General features: G+C 42.0%; 2 protein-coding genes across 2 annotated transcripts; both read right to left on the reverse strand.

The window, feature by feature from the left end:
* Positions 1–405: 405 nt before the first annotated feature.
* Positions 406–3,257, reverse strand: C10H15orf40 (chromosome 10 C15orf40 homolog). The gene is made up of 4 exons (XM_039557961.1): positions 3,159–3,257; positions 2,953–3,079; positions 2,079–2,206; positions 406–1,203 (listed from the first exon to the last, which is right to left on the reverse strand). The coding sequence occupies exons 1-4, from the start codon at positions 3,228–3,230 to the stop codon at positions 1,111–1,113; spliced, it is 420 nt and encodes a 139-aa protein (XP_039413895.1). The 5' UTR covers positions 3,231–3,257; the 3' UTR covers positions 406–1,110.
* A 637-nt stretch (positions 3,258–3,894) lies between these two features.
* On the reverse strand, positions 3,895–17,245 carry BTBD1 (BTB domain containing 1). Its single transcript, XM_039557868.1, has 8 exons — positions 16,716–17,245; positions 11,644–11,800; positions 11,297–11,402; positions 9,700–9,897; positions 9,246–9,438; positions 8,616–8,703; positions 5,728–5,874; positions 3,895–4,850 (listed from the first exon to the last, which is right to left on the reverse strand). The coding sequence occupies exons 1-8, from the start codon at positions 17,114–17,116 to the stop codon at positions 4,692–4,694; spliced, it is 1,449 nt and encodes a 482-aa protein (XP_039413802.1). The 5' UTR covers positions 17,117–17,245; the 3' UTR covers positions 3,895–4,691.
* Between the last annotated feature and the right edge of the window lie 1,085 nt (positions 17,246–18,330).

Here is an 18,330-nt window from a genome sequence, read left to right on the forward strand (position 1 = left end):
TTTTTTCCTTTAGCCATTACATTCTTTTTAACATGACAACCACAGGACAATTGCAGACATCAGCAGTGATGCAGAGGCAAAACCAAGCCCCTACCAGAAATGTGTGATATCACACACATTTTTTGGGAAATGCCAGTTAAATCTTGCTCTGACCTCTGAAGTGTGATAAAAAGAGAAGCTCAGCCTTCTTCTCATCAGCCCTGAAACTGGAGTATAGTTGCCCATTTTGTTTCAGACTTCTTGTTTTGTTCTACAAATGACTCTGCTCAGTTCTCCAGGGGTTGCACTACTACTCATTTTTGTACTACTCATCAGATTGTAACAAAAGGCTGTTTAAGAGCAGCATTCCATTACATGACTTCTAGGAAACAACTTCTTTGTTAAAAATATAAACACAAACCAAACTTTGGTAATACTTTTTGCCCCTTTTATTAAAAACAGTCATTACAGGTAACATACAATTGGCACAGATATACATGATCATATCTCTACCTTTAAGGAATCTATTTACAGACTATTACAAAGTGACCCCAAGTGTGCACTTACTGGGGTCTGCATTGGTTTTTCATACTGAAAACCTCTGGTTTTCTTTCAGTTGTTCAGGTGATTCTACTTTTAGCTTGTCTGTGTGATCAACAACAGAACATTGGCTTCAAATACATTTATTTTAGATGTCTGTAAGTGCCCACAGTGAAAAGCTGCACACAGTACCTGCTGTAAGGTATCAGAGAGAACAGTCTTCTGTATGTCTCTGCCATCCAGACTTGTCCTTTTGTACCACTTTTCACATTGAAGGCTGTCACTCCAAGCCTCTCACTTTGTTAACCAATGTTTGCTTCACTGAGAAAAACGTTTCCTAAACCATTTGTTTAGGGACCAGGAAAGAGGACAACTCTTACCCACAGGAAACTCTCCAGAGCAGAAGGAAGTCTGTAGTGACAGAAGCAGATACAGCCTCTCAGTTTTCTAACCAAACCTACAGCTATACAGGGGGAAAGAAGTATCTTTCTGTAGTCATTGCCCACATTCTCAACAGCACTACATTAAGTAAGAAAGAATATCAGTCCATATGCCAAGATGCACTGTCCCATTTCCTGCTCTTGTTTTAGGTCAACTGGAAGCTTCTTTTTTCAGTTTTTCTAAAATCTCATCTGGTGTCATTGATACCAAAATCTTCACCACTTTGTCACGTGATTTACCCCCCTGGTTCAGACAAACACAGAAAAAAACCATCTTTCAGAGAACTACCCTTTAAGTTAAGGAAACAGTGCTATTTGTAAAATGTTGATTAAAAAATTAACCAGTTTGCCCATGATTCAGGAAAAACAAGACTCAAAGCTTTTCATCTCTACCTTTTCACAACACAGTGCTCAATTCCTTGGTCATCTTACCATTTACCACTACTCTTCAAAAGACTCCTACGACTACTCTGTTAAACCAACAGATAAAAATAAAAAGCACCATTTTTCATTGTGCTCTTATGCTCATAAACTATAAATGGAAATGGCTGGAAAGGCTGACTTCAAGTACAATGAATTAATAAAACAAATTATTTATTCAGTGCAATGAATAAAACGAAGAGTTTCCACTCACTGAATTAAAGACATGTAAATTCTAACACAGAGAAACTCTGGAGGTCCAGCTACAACCCAAGTGCTTATATACCCTCTTGCTTATGTGTGACAGTTAAATGTCAGAATATTTTGACTCAAATACGTAAGTTTTTTTTTTTTTAAAAAAGTGAAAAGTTATTAATCAAATGCACATTCTCTGCAAGACAAATTTTGTGAACTCATTTGACATGAAAACAAGAGAATCTTTGAAGAACACAGAACACATGAATTACAGATTTGCAAAACATTATCATGGCAACTCTTTTGATTAAAGGATCTCAAGATCAGCCATAGTTCTTCCTACACTAAGTTTGTCCTCAATGAATCATTCCATTAACTCAACTAAACTTTTTAAAGTGTCTTTCGGACTGAACTTGGAGTAACTCCTTGTACTCAATGTGTAAGTTTCAAAATCCTGAATTTCAATTGCAGTAGGGCAAAACTGAAAGGAAGAAAAGGAAGTACCTTCTCTAAAGTAACGTCACTCTTCTTCACTTCAAGCACCTTAGAGAGGTAGCGACACAGCTCTGCATTTGCCTCCCCTTCTGATGGAGGGGCAGCAATAGCTACACCTACTGCCTCAGCCGTCACATCTGTAACAAATAGTGTGAGGAGGTGATGCTCAAAATATTCAAAACAGCTAGTCATTGTTCCCTAAAAATGAATGTTTATGCTTTCAAAAGCATTTTAATTTAAAACCAAATAAATGTATAGATTAGCAGGTGATGACATTTCCGTATTTCATAAATTCCCTCGACTGTCAGCCAGTACAATCAAATATAAACTCCTGACATCCCAAGCAGCGAAGCCTTCATGCCGTAGCAGAGTGCAGTCATGAGTTACCAGCCTTCTCACACGGGGGCACTGCTCGGAGCTCCTCCCAATTGCCCATCTGGTGCAGGTGTTGTCCTGCTCGGCACCACGTAACAAGACTCAAACCAGGTTACCCCCCCAAAAGCCGCTCGTTAAATTAGCTGCTCAGAGAGTTACACTGCCAGTAAGTTCCCTGTGTCACCAGCGGAGCCTGGACACTGCCACAGCCCGCAAGCCCAGGGCTGTAGAGGAAGAACACGGTTTATTAGAGCGAACTTTTATGGCTCCAATAAAACCGCACACGCTCTTGGGACACAAACAGCCCGCACTAAACCACACATGCCAAACGGAAGGGTTTAGCATCAGGATTCACCCCGTGCTCACCGCGCCACCCAGCGCTGCACACGGGGGACGCCAACGAGCTACTCCAGGAGAACCGAACTACTCGCTTTAGTTTTCGGGTGGGATTTTGTGCGTTCCCTCCCTCCGTCGCTGTTCCCCAGGGTGCCCCGGCCCACAGACCCACCTGTGACGGCGCTGCAGCGGGCGCCGGGCTTGGCGCGCACCGCCACCCTCACGGAGCCGCCGCCCGCCGCCACCACCGGTCCCGCGGCGGCGCCCGGCTCCGCGGGGCCCTTGGCGGCTGCTTTTCCCTGAAACAGAGGAACAGGCGCGGTCACCGGGGGCACCACCCGCCCCTGCCCCCCTTCCCTGTCCTGGCCCTGCCCGCACCTTCCCGGGCATAGCCCTGCCGCACCGCACCGGCGCCGCCCGCACCCGCAGGAACCCAGCGAGGCTCGGCATGGCCGGGGCGGCCCTTCCGGCAGCCGCGCTGGGCCCGCCCCGAGGCGCCTGCGCGCTCCGCCCGGTCCGGCCGGGCCTGGCTCCGGCTCCGGCTCCGGCTCCGCAGCGGCTCCTCCGGCGCGGCCCGGCCGGGCCTGGCCCTGGCTCCGGCTCCGGCTCCTCCGGCGCGGCCCGGCCGGGCCTGGCCCTGGCTCCGGCTCCGGCTCCTCCGGCGCAGTCCGGCCGGGCCTGGCCCTGGCTCCGGCTCCGCAGCGGCTCCTCCGGCGCGGCCCGGCCGGGCCTGGCCCTGGGCCCGCAGCGGCTGCTCCCGCACAGCCGGGCCCGGCCCCCCCGTCCGTGCCTCGGAACAGCCCCGCGCCCAAGGATAGGAGAGTGCACAGAGCTGGGGGTTTGACAGACACTTGTTCTACACACGGGCTTAGGACACCCCAAACCTGCGTGACCTCCCTGCTTTCCCACTTAAGAAAATTTCCTTTCTTATTTTTTCTCCTGCATTCTCAAATCATTACTTTAGTATAACTTGGGGGAGGGTACAGGTTTTTGAATATGAAGACATTCTGTTACTACATGGTACATACTGCAAGACACTGAATACTATATACATACAGCAATTGCATCAAATTATTGTATGCAATCTGTAAAACTCGTTGCACACAAATAATCCTTAGGTTTATACTAATTTTTTTAGTACTAGAATATCTGATGATAAAATAACATCATTACAAGTCTTGTATTCTCATTTTCACATTATACATTTTTTTATAGGCACATATGTATATACAGTGGCTATTTGCATAACCAGTTCTATATTCCAAAACAGCCCTTCTGAATTAAGAGAGATTCTGGAGAGATCTGTTTGTTGCTGAATTTGAGTTAGTATTTATTTCTTCAGTGCAACTGCAGATACTCTCTGCAGTGCAAAGTCCATTAATTCTCCATGGCTCTTGGAAAAAGTCAAGATGATGGCAATATGAGTCCAGCTTTGCTGATGTACTTAAAAAAAAATACAGTAGCAATCCATGTCCATAGGGTCAGTCCAAGGTCATTTTGGAAAGAAGTGCAAGACGGGACCACAGCAGCAGCTTTACTGTCGTTTAAGGACACATCAGAAAAAACATACACAAGTTGTTCATAACAAGTAAGAATTTTCCAGTTCAAAAAATGAATTTTACTACATGAGAAACAAAGGGGTGAAAACACAAAGTAATTAATCACAAGGTACTATTAAAAACAACCTTTTCAATATACAGGGTACTTATTCCACTTGACATTTTGTTTAGAGGAAAAGCTAAATTACAATCTACCAATAAATGCAGAAAAAAAAATTGTTTTTCTGGTAGCCCTCAAACAAATTAGTTTTGTTTTTACACATTGATGTAATTTCACAGAATTTTTAAACTGCTGCCAATAGTGAGCTGAAGTCCACTGACACACCAACACATTCCAGATTATCATGTAAAACTAAGTATAAAATATTATTTCTGGTATCTGTCCATCTTCTATTGATGTACCATTGTTGTTACCTGGTGAACTATAAAAGACAAAGCATGTTTTGCTAGCAGTAGGAGATTCATGGATCACTTTCTTCAAACCTTTTGTTCCATAGTGGGAATCAGGACCCTGAAAAACATCACAAGAGATTAGCAACAGAATGGAAGTGGGCAAGACCTAAAAATTGCTGATGTTCAAAGACTACTGACTCAGGCTATTTTAGTAGTATAAAATTTCTGTACCCACATCACATAAATTATGTACAAAATCGCAGACAACAGGAGCAAGGGCCCTGTGTCTAAATAACAAAAAATATATTTCTGTGACAGCAGACTTAAACCAGTTGATTTTATCCAACTACTAATGAATACTTTCTAGTATTTCTCCTTATCACAGAGATTGTCTATATTCTCACTTAGTTCCCTGCCTCAGCTGCTTTTAATGTGCAATTTTTTTTCCAACCCACTCAACTCTGGTTTCTGTATTGGTAATTATATTTAGAAGAATATTAAAAAATTTTGGAGAGATAAATTTGTCCACAACACTAAGGGGAGACTTTCTGAGAACAAGTAATTCTTGCCTATTATTTCAGCACTAGTATATAAAAAGTGATGAAAAAACAGCTGTTTTCTTGACTTTAGCTAGTGGTTAGAATATCCTTGATAAAAGAAATCAAACTTAAATTTTGACAGAGAGCTGCCAGATTACATAATCTAGATAGTGCTTTTTTTCTCACACAGAACCAGCTATTAGAACTCATTCTAACTCCTACATCAAGCAAAAAAAGTGGGAAGGCACAAAGGATCCAATTATGAATTCCATGCTGTGGCCCAGAAGAGGTGTAACAGTCTTACAAGTTACAGTGGAGTTTTTACTACATCCTTCTTTAGCCCTAAACTTAAAACAAATTCAAGATCTAGAAGACACTTTCCCATCAGAAGACTGATAAAAGAACAAGTCTTGCATCAAAGTTAACACTTTCTTCTGTACTGTTAGACATTCTTACTTTCAGCGTTGCACAAGCTGTGTAGCACACCGTGGGCAGAATCTCTATGGGCTCTTTGAACATAACTCTGAAGGTACTGGCTGTTCCATCACAGCTAAATCCAGTGTCGTTCTGTCCTAGCGTCTGATTCTTCTCATAATCAATTATCTGGAAAAAAGCATGAAAAGTGTATTTTTATGTTGACAAGCGTGAGAAAGGTTCTGATTGTATGCACATGAGAAGATTACAAGCAAACACTTGCCTACCCCACCCTGCCTAACTGCAAGGACAGAGCAGTCTCAGCTGGAAAGAAGCTGTGATTTCCTGATACCACTGGAGCTGACGCAGCAGGTCGGAACGATGGCTCGCGAGTTTTACAAGGGCTGTGGGCACTGCTCCAGCCAGGTTAAAGTCTGTGCTTGGGAGATGAAGAATAGCTTCCAGACCTTCAGCTTCTGACCTTCATATACAACATCTGATCCTGTGCTTAGATTTGCTGATCTCTGTACACCTACACAGCCCACATGAGGGAAGCTCGTTCGCTGGCTGTGGCTAGTTTAGAAAACAAGTTTTTACAGAGCATGTAGGCAGTCAATGACACCTTCATAAAAGAAAACATGAACTTGTGATGTTACATTTTATACAATTTATTTTTTACCTTGACTCAATATAAAAATTACACTCAGAATACACCATATTTATTTTGCCCTCAATTTCAGTGGCAAATAGGAATCACTAGTTCAAATGTAGTCATAACAGATACCTCCCTTCCCATTTTGGATTGCAATCCTGATCCATGCTGCCCAGTACCTCTTGCAGAAGTTGGATATCAGAGCTTTAGAGTAGAGCACTTCTCGTGATTACTGCACTAAGAAGAATCCTATCAGCTTGAATAGGTTATTATTAAATTGCCATATAATTTTTAGTATTACACAAATGAGATGAAGCTCTATTCTAGGCAAAATGTACTTTAATTTTTTCCCCAGCCACAATCAATAGAAATATTAACAATTATAATGCTGAAGTCCTAAGCCCTTTTCACATAAAAGATGTATTTGCAGGATACATTATCACTACTTTATGACTAGTTTTAAATGTTTAACTCTCTGAAGCTCTGCTAGTACTGATGCAGAGCCAAGAAGAAAGCTAGAGGCACAAGACTTAAATGACTGTCTGAGAAGACTGTGACAAAGTTTCAGATTCATCAGTTATTAAGGGTACCTCCAGGATAAAGAAAAACTATATAAGATGGACAGCCTTAATATGAACCATAAAGGTTTATTTAGTCTTTCAGTTTGAATCAGGAAGATCTTTTTCAAGTGAATCTTCTGATCATTCCCACTAATATGCATTGGTTTTCTCTGAAAATATCTCAATTCTTTTCAGATTAAATAAATCCAGCAAATATCCTGAGGGAATACACCGAATGCTTGTATCTGCTAACAGGAATTAAGCTGAGAGGTTCAAAAAAGGGTTTATGTGAAATAAAAATCCCCAGGTATGTTAGGTATAGCTGCTAGGTTCCTGAGATCAACTCTTTTTGTTCTAAAGATCCTGTCTAGTGCACTATGCTACTCATTTACAGGGATGTATAGTTTGACAAAACCAAACTGAAGGTACTTCAAATAGAGAAATTTGCAAGTGAGCTTTTAAAGTGAGGAATGTGGAAAAGCCAAATTCCTTCAAAACCTCATTCCAGATACATTCCGTTTGGAACATCATTAAGAGGAAAGGCACAACACTTTTTCCTTAAGAGACAGAAATCCCTATCCTTAAGTACAGAGTAGTCAGATAATAATAATCATCAAATAGGAAGCAGAAGACAAATTGTCATTTAAACAGAATGTCCACTAAGGAACTGAAACAGCAATTCCAGCACATGCTAGAAGTCTAGAAAGATAGGGACAATAGAATTTCTGCCCCTATATGAAGTCACAGACTATTTATTTCACAAAATTTCTCATGCACCTAATAAATCAATGTGGCATGATAGTACCAGGTTATGAAATACACAGCACAGGGTAAAACTGTGCCAGTCATGGAATGCTAATATTTGTTATAAAGCTTAGAATCAAAACAAAACCAATCTCTACAAGAAAAACAATTCAAATTGACTGAAATTCCACACTTAAAAAGGAAAAAAAATAGAGTGCTGGATCAATACTAGTAGAAGACAATCCTGACCACAACATGCTAAGGGATCTAATAGGCTACAGGAGCAGGAAATACAATTTTAGTGGTGTCTTCGGTTACCCGCTGGGACCGGGCAAGGGTCACATCAGGACACGAAGCAGGGGGACATTTTTAGATGCTATCACTGGCCACTTTGTGAGCCTGCTAACCAATTGCTCAGTAGGAAGAAACACATTCCTTGATTTGGTACTGAGTGATGAGTAGGATCAGATTCAAAATTTCATAATGGAAACACTATGTAACAGTGTCCATAATATACTTAAGAGTCAACACTCCCACATGAACAACAAAAGCAAATCCCCCACAGCTTTGCTAAATTTCAAAGAGAGGAATATGAGGAAGCTTGTTCAAAAGAAACTAAAAGGAACAATTAGGAAAATCAAATCCTTTTAAGAAGCATGCAGGCTACTGGAGGACATAACATACCCAAGTACAGTATCAATACATATCTCCTATTAGGAAAAGCTTGAGAAAAGCTGGATGTTGGAAAACACCTACACTGAAAATGACTGAAGGACAGGAGAATACAGGAGAAAGGGAGCAGAGTTTCACAGTGTTCTTCCTTTTGCCTAGTCACCCACTTATTCCCACCTGTGACAAAACACAGCTTAGACTCCTGACCTATTGATTGCTCCCTCCCAAATATAGACCAAACCTTTTGCAAGTGCTACAAGTGTAGTTCCTGTACAAGCCTATTTAAACATAATACACTGTACCTGTATATTAACTTGATAGTCTGTGGGTCCATGAATAGATCCATATAATCCAAATCCCACTATGGAAATTCTTCTGTTAACTGTGAACCTGGTAAGACACAAGCCAAGAAAGGAATTCAAACAACTGTGGTGAGTGTGTTACCTTATTTCAAGTAGGAAAAAGACTCCCACTGAAGAGTAGGGAAGCAAACTGAGAATGGCATTGCATTTCTCTTTTAAATAGCATTTTTTATTTAGATTTCAATACTAAGAAAAATACTTTGTCAGCTAGTTAAAAGCTTTGTTAATTCCTCAAGATACTCAGTATTACTAAACAAAACATAACCAGATTCTTTTCAGTATCTCCAAAACAAATACACATAAGACTTGGTATTTCAAAAAGGAATATACAGGTAAGACCCAATCATTCTAGAATGCACCCAATCCTCCTGAACCTCATTCTTTGCTAGTTTGCATTTTATGTGTGTAATAGCCCAAGTTATTAAAAAAAAAAAGGAAAATATCAAACGTGTGCAACAGAGCCAGCATGTTTGCAACTGTATCTTATATGAAAATGTCAAAGTTGAATGATTTGTTCCCTTTCTTCCCACACATTTCTGTCTCTCCTTCAAATAGTTTCCGAAGTCCTACCTGATCCTGTCACTTGTTCCACTGTAGCCCCAGCGACTCTCCACCTGCTGGAACCTATTAATGCTGCATTCTTTTCCTCTAAGGCAACACCTTGGTCGGTCAATATAATCTACTTTAGGTTTAGGATTGACAGTAAAGTGCAGAAAGAGATTTACTACTTCCCGATCCGACAAGATTCCAGATTGAGCAGGGCCTGTGAAAGAACAAAACTTCTAAGATGATTTGAAGGATTACCCCAGCTGTTGCATTTAAACCACACATATTCACAAATTGAAGACAACAATAATATTTTCCAATGGCCAGAGCATAATCTGCAGAATGTTTTGCTTTCATTTGTGCATCACAACTCTTATTAGTACAGTATTAACAACAGAATTGAGTGTTAAGCATCTAAACACAGTTAGACAGCACTGAAAGATGGTCTAACAGTAAGACAAAGAACTCCAAAACTCACCTGCTGCAAACTCTTCGATAGTCATTAATGGAAAACGGATTAAGGAAAGGGCTCTTCCAAGGACTTTTTGTTTGTTCCCAAATGTCACAGGCAGTTGTTGTCTTTGACATTCTGCTTCTGCCCAGCGAACAACAGCTCCAAAGAGCCTACTTTCTCGAATACTGAGAGTGTCCCTTTCTAGAACTGCACATAATGTATCTAAAGACAAAACAGTCAGCAGCTTTAAATCAGTTTTCATCCAAGGCAGTAACAGTGCTACATTACGTAGCTTAAAATACTGAGCACACACAAAGAACATTCATAATAAGACTATTAGCTTTGTCTTATTGTTACATGTGTGCGTATATATATATATTACACATAATTTACCTTACATAAAAAGTAATCTCTCAATGACACATAGACTTCAAACAAAAAATTAATTTTCCTGCTATAAAGACAGGATATGAACTTCTTGATTCCTAAGAGTGTAACTAACCTCTGTAGTGATAGCCAATATCCTGAAGAATCTCCATGGCTGGGGTACATCAAAACTCAAAGTGACCAAGCAGTGAATGCACACTACTGAAAAACCAAGTTACTCATGCTGACACCATCATACTCTCATCTGGGCAGCCAGCTGCCCATCTGGATCAACTATAGCCACAAGCAGCAGTGGTGCACACAATACCAGTTTAAAGATACACGAGAGTGATCTTAAGCATTGACATATTTGCCATCCACAAAGCCTGAAGGTGAAACACAAGATCTGAGGCAAGGTACATGTTTTACAAAAGCAACTTATCCTGTATTTATCACTCCTGGCCTTCTTTGAATAACAGGTATGCACAAATTATCATGGAATACAAGTCAAAAAAATAAATGGGTTTTTATATTCTGAATCTTGTGTCTTTGGGAATTTTTATCTGCCTTGAATTTAAGTAAAGCATGTTTGCAGTTATAGAAAATAGCATATTAGAAAGTCAAAACAGATTGAGACTTACCAAGACTATAGGTCACTCACAGTCTTGGTACAAATCCCACTGAACATGAGTTAACAATAACTTTACAATTTCTTTAAGCAGTGAAATACCTTCCTTCAGTCTGACTTTTTCCCAGAATCTAGCTGAATTGGAGTAAAACCGTAGACACATATAGTGGCAATGAAATTGAGTAAGCAAATTTACAACTGCTAGCTTTTGATAGAAGATTAAACAGAGAAACAGTTTATATATTCATTTTTTAAAGCAGGTTTCATTAATTGTACCTGATCTGTGCAACTTTGAATAGATAAGTACCATGTGGCAGCAGAACAGTGTGACTCCTGCTGCATGTACAAAGCAGGTGTGGACGCTTCAGGGACGAGGCACAACCCTCAGCAAGTGAAAGCTTTGGCTTCAACGTAAAGTGTGGTGTCACCACAGTGGGAGCCCTGGGACACCACCACTACTCCAACGGGGACACGATGCAGTGGAAGCCAGCTCAGGAGTGAAGCTCAAAGGAAAGCACTGCAGGGGTGGATAACCAAGAAGGGAAGAAGTGCTCGGGACTCTGCATACTCAGATGGGGGAAGGAACTATCCTGTGATTTCATGCTTAGAACACGCAGAGTGACTTACCTATGTCGATATCTGTAAAGCCTTCTGCACTTATGGCATCCATAGTGCTTTTGTCTATTGTGTCAAGACAAAGACTAGCAAGCTGCGGTTCATCAAACAAACGAGCCTGGAAAGATAAAGAAGTGCATCTTAAGCATAAAGCTGACAAACTGCTAACCTTAAAAAGCAAACTTTTTACTCTAGTATAGACATAAATTAAAATAGAATGATTTGTCTAAGTACTCTTTGGGTTTATACCTTGAAGAGCACTTAAAATCTCAAAGGAGTACATAATTAAGGAGAATTTATCATTTCCCTCCAATTACCAATTTTCCTAGAAAATCAAAATTAAGCTTAAATTTACCTACTTGAGTAAGCAGCATAAAGGCATTATCTGCTCGGAGATGCTTTGTTAGGAAATCCACACAATGTGCTTCCAGGGCAGGGACTGCATACTTTTTAGCAGTGTATAAAGTAGTCATGACTGTTTCTGGACCAATCTGAACTTCATCTGAATAAAGAAACCTATAAATAAATACACAAATACAGATCATAAAAACATATCTTTAGCGGGCAGCCAAACACAACAGTCTCTCTGCATTTAGAAAACAGGCCAAAGATTTGCATTGTATACAGTGCAACAGTTGACCTAACTGCATTTTTATAAATAAAGAAGCTAAGTTAAAGGGTTGAAGAAAGAGTATTATGTTAACCTAATGGCATACATTTGTTTTAAACATGTATTACTCCCTCAGACTGATCTGGCTGTACTAGTTATACATAGCTCCCCAACTGTAAACAACAGCTGAGCTGCAGAATTACTTAACCTACAAATGCATGCTCTCAGTTCATCAGGAGAATATCAATGCACAACCCTCTATGGCTGTATTCCTGAAATTCATTTACTGACAGTGCACACTGGCTTCCCCTCCATGAGGGAATAGTGTCAAGGACTTAGATTGTGAGAACATCTTATGTCAAAGTTACCCCTCTGTAGTATTCAGAGAGGAAAGGGAGTACATTCTAGCAGATGACCTTGACTCTTCTATTCCTGCCACAGCAAAACACTCTGGCTTGTCTCTACTGCTTGAGGCAAGAGGATTGGTTGAGATTTTAGCATAAGCTGTGAACCAGAAGATAGGAGCCTCCACCAATACCAGGAAAAAACCCCATTTCCTGAGCAGTTGTTATTTGAGACTAGACAAGATCAGATCTATTTTAAGGTTCTGTATGGAAACTATGACTTTTTAAAAATAACTTTTCTTACAAGTGACATTTAAGATAATTTTAGCAAAATTTCATCAGCCTTTCAGATAACAATCAAGAATAGTCTGTGATTTACAAAAATACATTTGTCCCCAACACATAAGTAATTAAACATAATAAACCAAGGCACACTAGCAAATGCAAGAATTCCACAATGAAAACTAAGCCTTTCCTTTATATTTCTTAATATTTGTTCTTCAGAACATCCTGGAAATGAATGACACACGGAGACAGAAGGTGTGTTTAGAAGGGTTTTTAAATGTAGCAATAAGCAATTTGTATCCAACAAGAGAAACTTGTGAAATTAACAGACTTGTTAAACCTCCTTGCAACATAGAGAAATCAAAGTAATACAAACCTAAAGTTTCAACGGAAGTTCTTCACCGTTTACATTTCTTATATTCCAAGGAAATTCTAATTGTCAGTAGTTGCAAACACACACTAAACACGGTGTTCAACATTAAATTTGCTGCCACAATACAGGTACATATTTACCATTACAAGACTCCACTCAAACAGCCAGCTTGCACATCACTTCGGAGATGTGAATGATGCTCTAGATTAATTTTTTAAACGGGATTTAAATTGAACAGCACCTAGGAAGAATTAATTTAATTAAATGCTAACTTTTTTCCTAAGTAAAAGTTTCATACAGCTCAATTAGAACTGATTTATGAAAGCTATGAACTATTATTGTCTGTTGATGAAAACGATGGGCTGACTTGCTAGTCACAACTGCTGACAAATTTACTTTTAAGAAACTAATATTTCATAGGTACAACTTTTGCATACTAAATTGACAAGTTCTTCATTAAAGCACTAGAACGGTGCATTTATATTTTGGTTCTAAGATTTAAAATAATCAGTTTAATATGCCATAACTTTCATTGCATGACTTTATAGGAGCTTAGAGTCCAAATCATCTAAGTTGATTAACAGGCTGTAAAAAAAGCAATACTGCCATGCAAACTACAGTCTACATTTTACCTAATCAAAAAAAAAAAAAAAAAAAAAAAAAAAAAAAAAAAAAAAAAAAAAAAAGAGAGAATTCCAAGTTGGTTTTGGAACATGATTTTGATTTTATTCCTTAAGTGAATCCAATCTGAAGCCAATGAAGTGACACACCAGAGGAGCTCATCTGGCTTGTGTTTCACTTTCTGCTCTACCTTCTAAAGAAACAGGGTGCAGTTCTAGGTGTGTCTTCCCTCTAAAAAACCCCTGCTCATATGTGCCAAGAGCTGTGTCTCTGTTAACTCTGCCCTCTGTGGCACGCCTGAACTAGCACAGCTTTATGTTTACACCACTGTTCCTCCTCCACTTAACTCAGTGGCACCGAAGATCACTTATCCTTATTCCCTCCTCTCTTTCCCTTTGAGACACAAACAACTTAATCTTACTGGCATGCAGGATGAGGGAATGGGAAGCTGGGGGGTGTATGTGCATACTGGAAGAACATTTTTAACGACCAGAACAAACAATTTTTCCAAGTGACCATTCAATCATTCAGTCTACGTAAGCCTCTCATACATTTTATGCTCCTTTTCTTTACTCTCAGGTTAGCACTTCCTTCTCCCCTGTTTGAGCATCCTCTCAGTAGCTGAAATGTTTTCACCATTATAAAAGTACACAGGAATGTTTTTTTCCTGTTAGTCATGATTACCCCTCTATTTACTGCTTGCCAAAAGTCTCTGCAAAGATTTTTTAGAAGACAGACTGCTAATTTGTGCATTGTCATCACTTTCCTTTACCCTATGATCAAAGGACAAGCTAGCTTACTGTAAAATACGAATGAAAATTTTAAAAAAATCTTATTAAAACCAACAAAAAGAAACCCTAAAGCAGAACCCTACTGAGACAACTTGAATTTTTTTGATCATTGCTATTCAATTGGCAGTTAGAAACAGGAAAAAAAAAAAGTTGTTTCACTGGGAAACAGATCCCAACTTTGTGACTTTGATATTATTTCAGCTCTTAAGGATTTATCTGTCAAACTACTTCTTTTTTTCATCAAAAAATCTTTGACTTTAATTTACAAGTAGCCTTTGTCAGTAGATCTTTATGAAACACATAAACTATAGACATGACTTGACAAACCACATGAGTAAATAAAATGGAAATGAGCTGAGGAACATTAATTAGAAAATTATCCTTTTAAAGTTTTGCATTACTTAAACATTTCCATGACCTGATGTTCATTTGCTACGTGTAGTCAAAGATGCTGACTTAATTTCTAGCCAATATACCTCAGACTGCTATTTGCAAACACTAAAGAAATGTCCTCTGAAGGGTAACTATCATTATGTGACCAATTTACTAATGATAGATAAAAGAGGCCAACAGTACAAGGTATCATTCCTGCCTCTTTCAGTCAACACCAGGAAAAGACCCCATGTTGTTTCCAGCATGGAAGAAGTCCAGTACTGGCATGTATTAAAGAAGTTCTCCTTAGATATGTTTTTAACAAGGTATTGCAAAGTATATTAATTTCAATATAAGCTGAGAGAAATATACATAACATGGAAAAATGTCCTAAAAAGCTGGCACAGACAGCAAACCTGAGATGTTTCAGCAGTCCACCAGTGTGGTGATACTCAGACAAGATACAAGCATAATCAGTTTACTGATGCAAGCCATTACGTACTGGCAGCTCTACCAACACAAGATGGCTTTTGTTTGCTTCTAACAACACCTCTTCATTCACTTCTACAGTTTTGAAATACCATGCTTCTTATCTTTACTTAGAAATCTCTTAGAAATCTCTGTTTCTGTGTTTCTATTTTTACCCAAACTTCTCTGATTGTAGCCACTTTTCACTGTGCAGCGTTTTCCCACATACATAGAGACAAACATGTACATGTGCACTGTCATTTACTTTTAACCTTTGAAACCAATCTGCTCTCGTTCCCCTGCACAAACTCTCCACCTTTGCTAAAAATCCACTCACTATTTGGTAAAAATCCACGAAGAACAGCTCCTTTGCTAATAGCAACAGAGAGACATTGCTGCTGCATGGGGGTTTGTCGGGTTTTGTGCACATCACTTGCTTCAGCTCCTGTGTCCATGATTACCGAAGGACCAGGTGACTCTTTTAATTGTTCCTGTCTGTTAGGCCTCAGCAAAAGAAGAAAGTTTGCCAAGACTTTGGAGTTTTTCCTATTACAAAAAACTTTGAGTCGCTACATACTTATTTCCAGGAAATAATATTACTTGTTTCCCAAATGTTCATAACAGAGAACTGTTTTATGTATTTTTTAGTTCTGCCTAGCAGAGTGGTTTCTTTGATAATAAGGTTATGCAGTTTAGTTGTGTTACCACACCACAGCCTGAGGCACAAATAAACTATTAGTAATTGTTTTTATGAACACCATAAATTTTATTTGCCACTACACTGAGTAAAGAGAAATGGTAGGTGAACTCATCAGTTTCGTGAGCATGCGAACTAGCAGATCCTATTCAGCCCAAATTAGAAATCACTAACACACTTTATATCATTTTTGCAATCACTGCACTCCCAGTCTCACACTCAGATGGTCTGGGAGTAGAAATCAGCTGGTTACTGCCTTCTGCTGCACGTTCCCTCTCTGCCCAAGTATGACTACAAGGGGTGTTATTATGGCAAAAATATATAACAACTTACTACCATCCCTGACAAAGAAAAGTGAACAGGAAGATGACTCAGACTTCAAAGTAAGTATCAAATTTCAAGGTAAGTATCAAATGAAACTAAAAGCTTGGTACAACAGCCTCTGTCCCTTCTTAGTTACTATTAGAAGATGGCTGGATAGTTGCAACACCAAGGGGACGCACTAATTCTCATCATTTTACTTAAACAAACCAAAACATTGAATCCAAGAGCCCAACCAGACACCCACCGAGTGCTTCCCTAAACGGACAGTCAGCTGCCATGGAATTAGGGCACTTCTCTTGGGAGAACAGTGCAGGCTAAAGAGCAAGAAGGGACCAAAACACGTTGGCGGGTGACCTGGCGTGGAGCCCACAGGGTATTTCCGCGCCTTCCCTGCATCTCCCTCCGGGGACGGGCATTAGGGAAAGGCCGGGCTCCGTGGGGACAGGAGCCGGGAGGGGCCGCGGAGCGAGGAAAAGGCACCGGCGGCCAAGCGGGGCCCCGGCGCGGAGCCCCCTCCGTGCGCGGCCGCCCCCGCCCCGCGCTGACCTGAGGAGCGCCAGGAAGGCGGCGGGCTCCACGTCGGGCAGCTCGATCTCGGCCGAGGTGGTGGCCATGCCGCCGTTGAACATCGCGTCGAACACGGCGCTGCCGGCCGCCAGCACGAACCGGTGGGCGGGGATGCGCTGCTGCCCGGGCCCGGGGGGAGCCGCCCCGCCAGCGCCGCCGCCGCCGCGGGCGCTGCCCTTGCCCACCACGAAGTGCACGTCGCTGAGGAGCTCGTTGGAGAAGAGGAAGGCGAAGCGCTCCCGCAGCGAGCCCTTGGTGGCCTGCCAGTTGTACAGCGGCTCCCGCTGCAGCACCGCGCCGGCCTCGGCGGCGGCGACACCCGCGGCGGTGCCGGGCGGCGTCTCCGCGGGCGCCCCCGGGCCGCCCCCAGCGGCCGCCATCGCCCTCGGGGCCGCGCCGGGCCGGGCCGCGCCGGGCGCTCCCTCAGAACCGCCCGACGTCACCGCGCCGCCCCGCCCGCCGGCCCCGCGCACGCGCCGCTGCCCCCGCAGGCCGGGCCGGAGCCGCCTGGCCCGAGCCGGGATGTGCCCCGGGATGTGCCCCGGGATGTGCCCCGGGATGTGCCCCGGGATATGACCCTGAACGTGCCCCGGGATGTGCCCCGGGACTGTGTCACTCGCCAGGCCCGTCAAGGCGCCTGGGACCGCCCTCGCGGACGGAATGCGCTTCCAGGGCCGCGGAGAAGGAACAAGCGGACGCGCAGGGCACAGAGCGCCGCGGCAGGCGCGGAGCTGATAACGCTGCCCGTGGGAGAGAATAAATGGCAGTGATTGTGTTTGGGCACGTGAAACGCAAATTCGTTTTCATAGCGCCTGTTTTCGCTGTGTTAACAGGGAGAACAAGGGCTGGTGGCCTATTTTAACTCTTTCTGAAGTAACGTTGAAACATCGGCGGCTTTTGGCACACACGCCTTAGAGTCCTTGTGCACGTGCAGTGTGTCTCGACATTCAGTGTTTTAATTTCTGAGGAGAAAGGTCGAAGCAGAAGAGGCCGCGGCGGCGGTGGCAGAGCGGCAGTGCGGGCTTGTGCCCCAGCAGCGCTCACACATTCACCGCCCTTGGAGCAGGGCCGTAGGGAGGGGAATGAACCTTCACGGGTTGTGCGCTGTCATGCTGGCTTTTAGGAAAGAAAGGAGAGAGGAATAAGGAGTGTTGGCGTCTTCCCAGCCCTGTCAAACCGCTGCTGGTGCAGAACTGAGGCAGTTCCTTTTGCCATCTGCTGGGGCTGTGCTGTAATCACAGCGGCGATTTCCACGGTGGCGCTGGGAGCTGTTTGTCATAGCTCCCGACCTGTCAGCATTTATGGAAACGTGTGGCTAAAAGAGGAATAGAACATGTCACCGCTCTGCATTCAGGTTTATAATTAGGACAAAACTGAGACCAAGCAAATGTGGTCCGTTTCGCAGAACAAGTTTTTGAGAACCTTAAGCAAGATGGAAGCAATTTCAGCAGGGTAAACTATAGTGGGAAAGGGCACCAGAAGATATAGTGTACCAACCAGAAAGCAGCAGCTAACTTTGCACAGAGGCTATATTTAAAAATATAATCATACTGCTGACTTAGAAGAATGAAGGTATCATCTCTGCACTTTTCTT

The sequence above is a fragment of the Corvus cornix genome, chromosome 10, assembly GCF_000738735.6.
Source record: "Corvus cornix cornix isolate S_Up_H32 chromosome 10, ASM73873v5, whole genome shotgun sequence".
NCBI classification, from domain to species: Eukaryota; Metazoa; Chordata; class Aves; order Passeriformes; family Corvidae; genus Corvus; species Corvus cornix.

Excerpts from the sequence above, each read along its gene's own strand:
- C10H15orf40 (XM_039557961.1), bottom strand. The coding sequence starts at position 3,230 with ATGCCGAGCCTCGCTGGGTTCCTGCGGGTGCGGGCGGCGCCGGTGCGG. Across the intron at positions 3,080-3,158 it reads GCAGGGCTATGCCCGGGAAG|GGAAAAGCAGCCGCCAAGGG; the intron begins GTGCGGGCAGGG and ends CCTCTGTTTCAG. Across the intron at positions 1,204-2,078 it reads GTGACGTTACTTTAGAGAAG|GGGGGTAAATCACGTGACAA; the intron begins GTACTTCCTTTT and ends TGTCTGAACCAG.
- BTBD1 (XM_039557868.1), bottom strand. The coding sequence starts at position 17,116 with ATGGCGGCCGCTGGGGGCGGCCCGGGGGCGCCCGCGGAGACGCCGCCC. Across the intron at positions 11,403-11,643 it reads CCTTTATGCTGCTTACTCAA|GCTCGTTTGTTTGATGAACC; the intron begins GTAGGTAAATTT and ends TTATCTTTCCAG. Across the intron at positions 8,704-9,245 it reads GGAACAAGTGACAGGATCAG|GTTCACAGTTAACAGAAGAA; the intron begins GTAGGACTTCGG and ends GTGTCTTACCAG.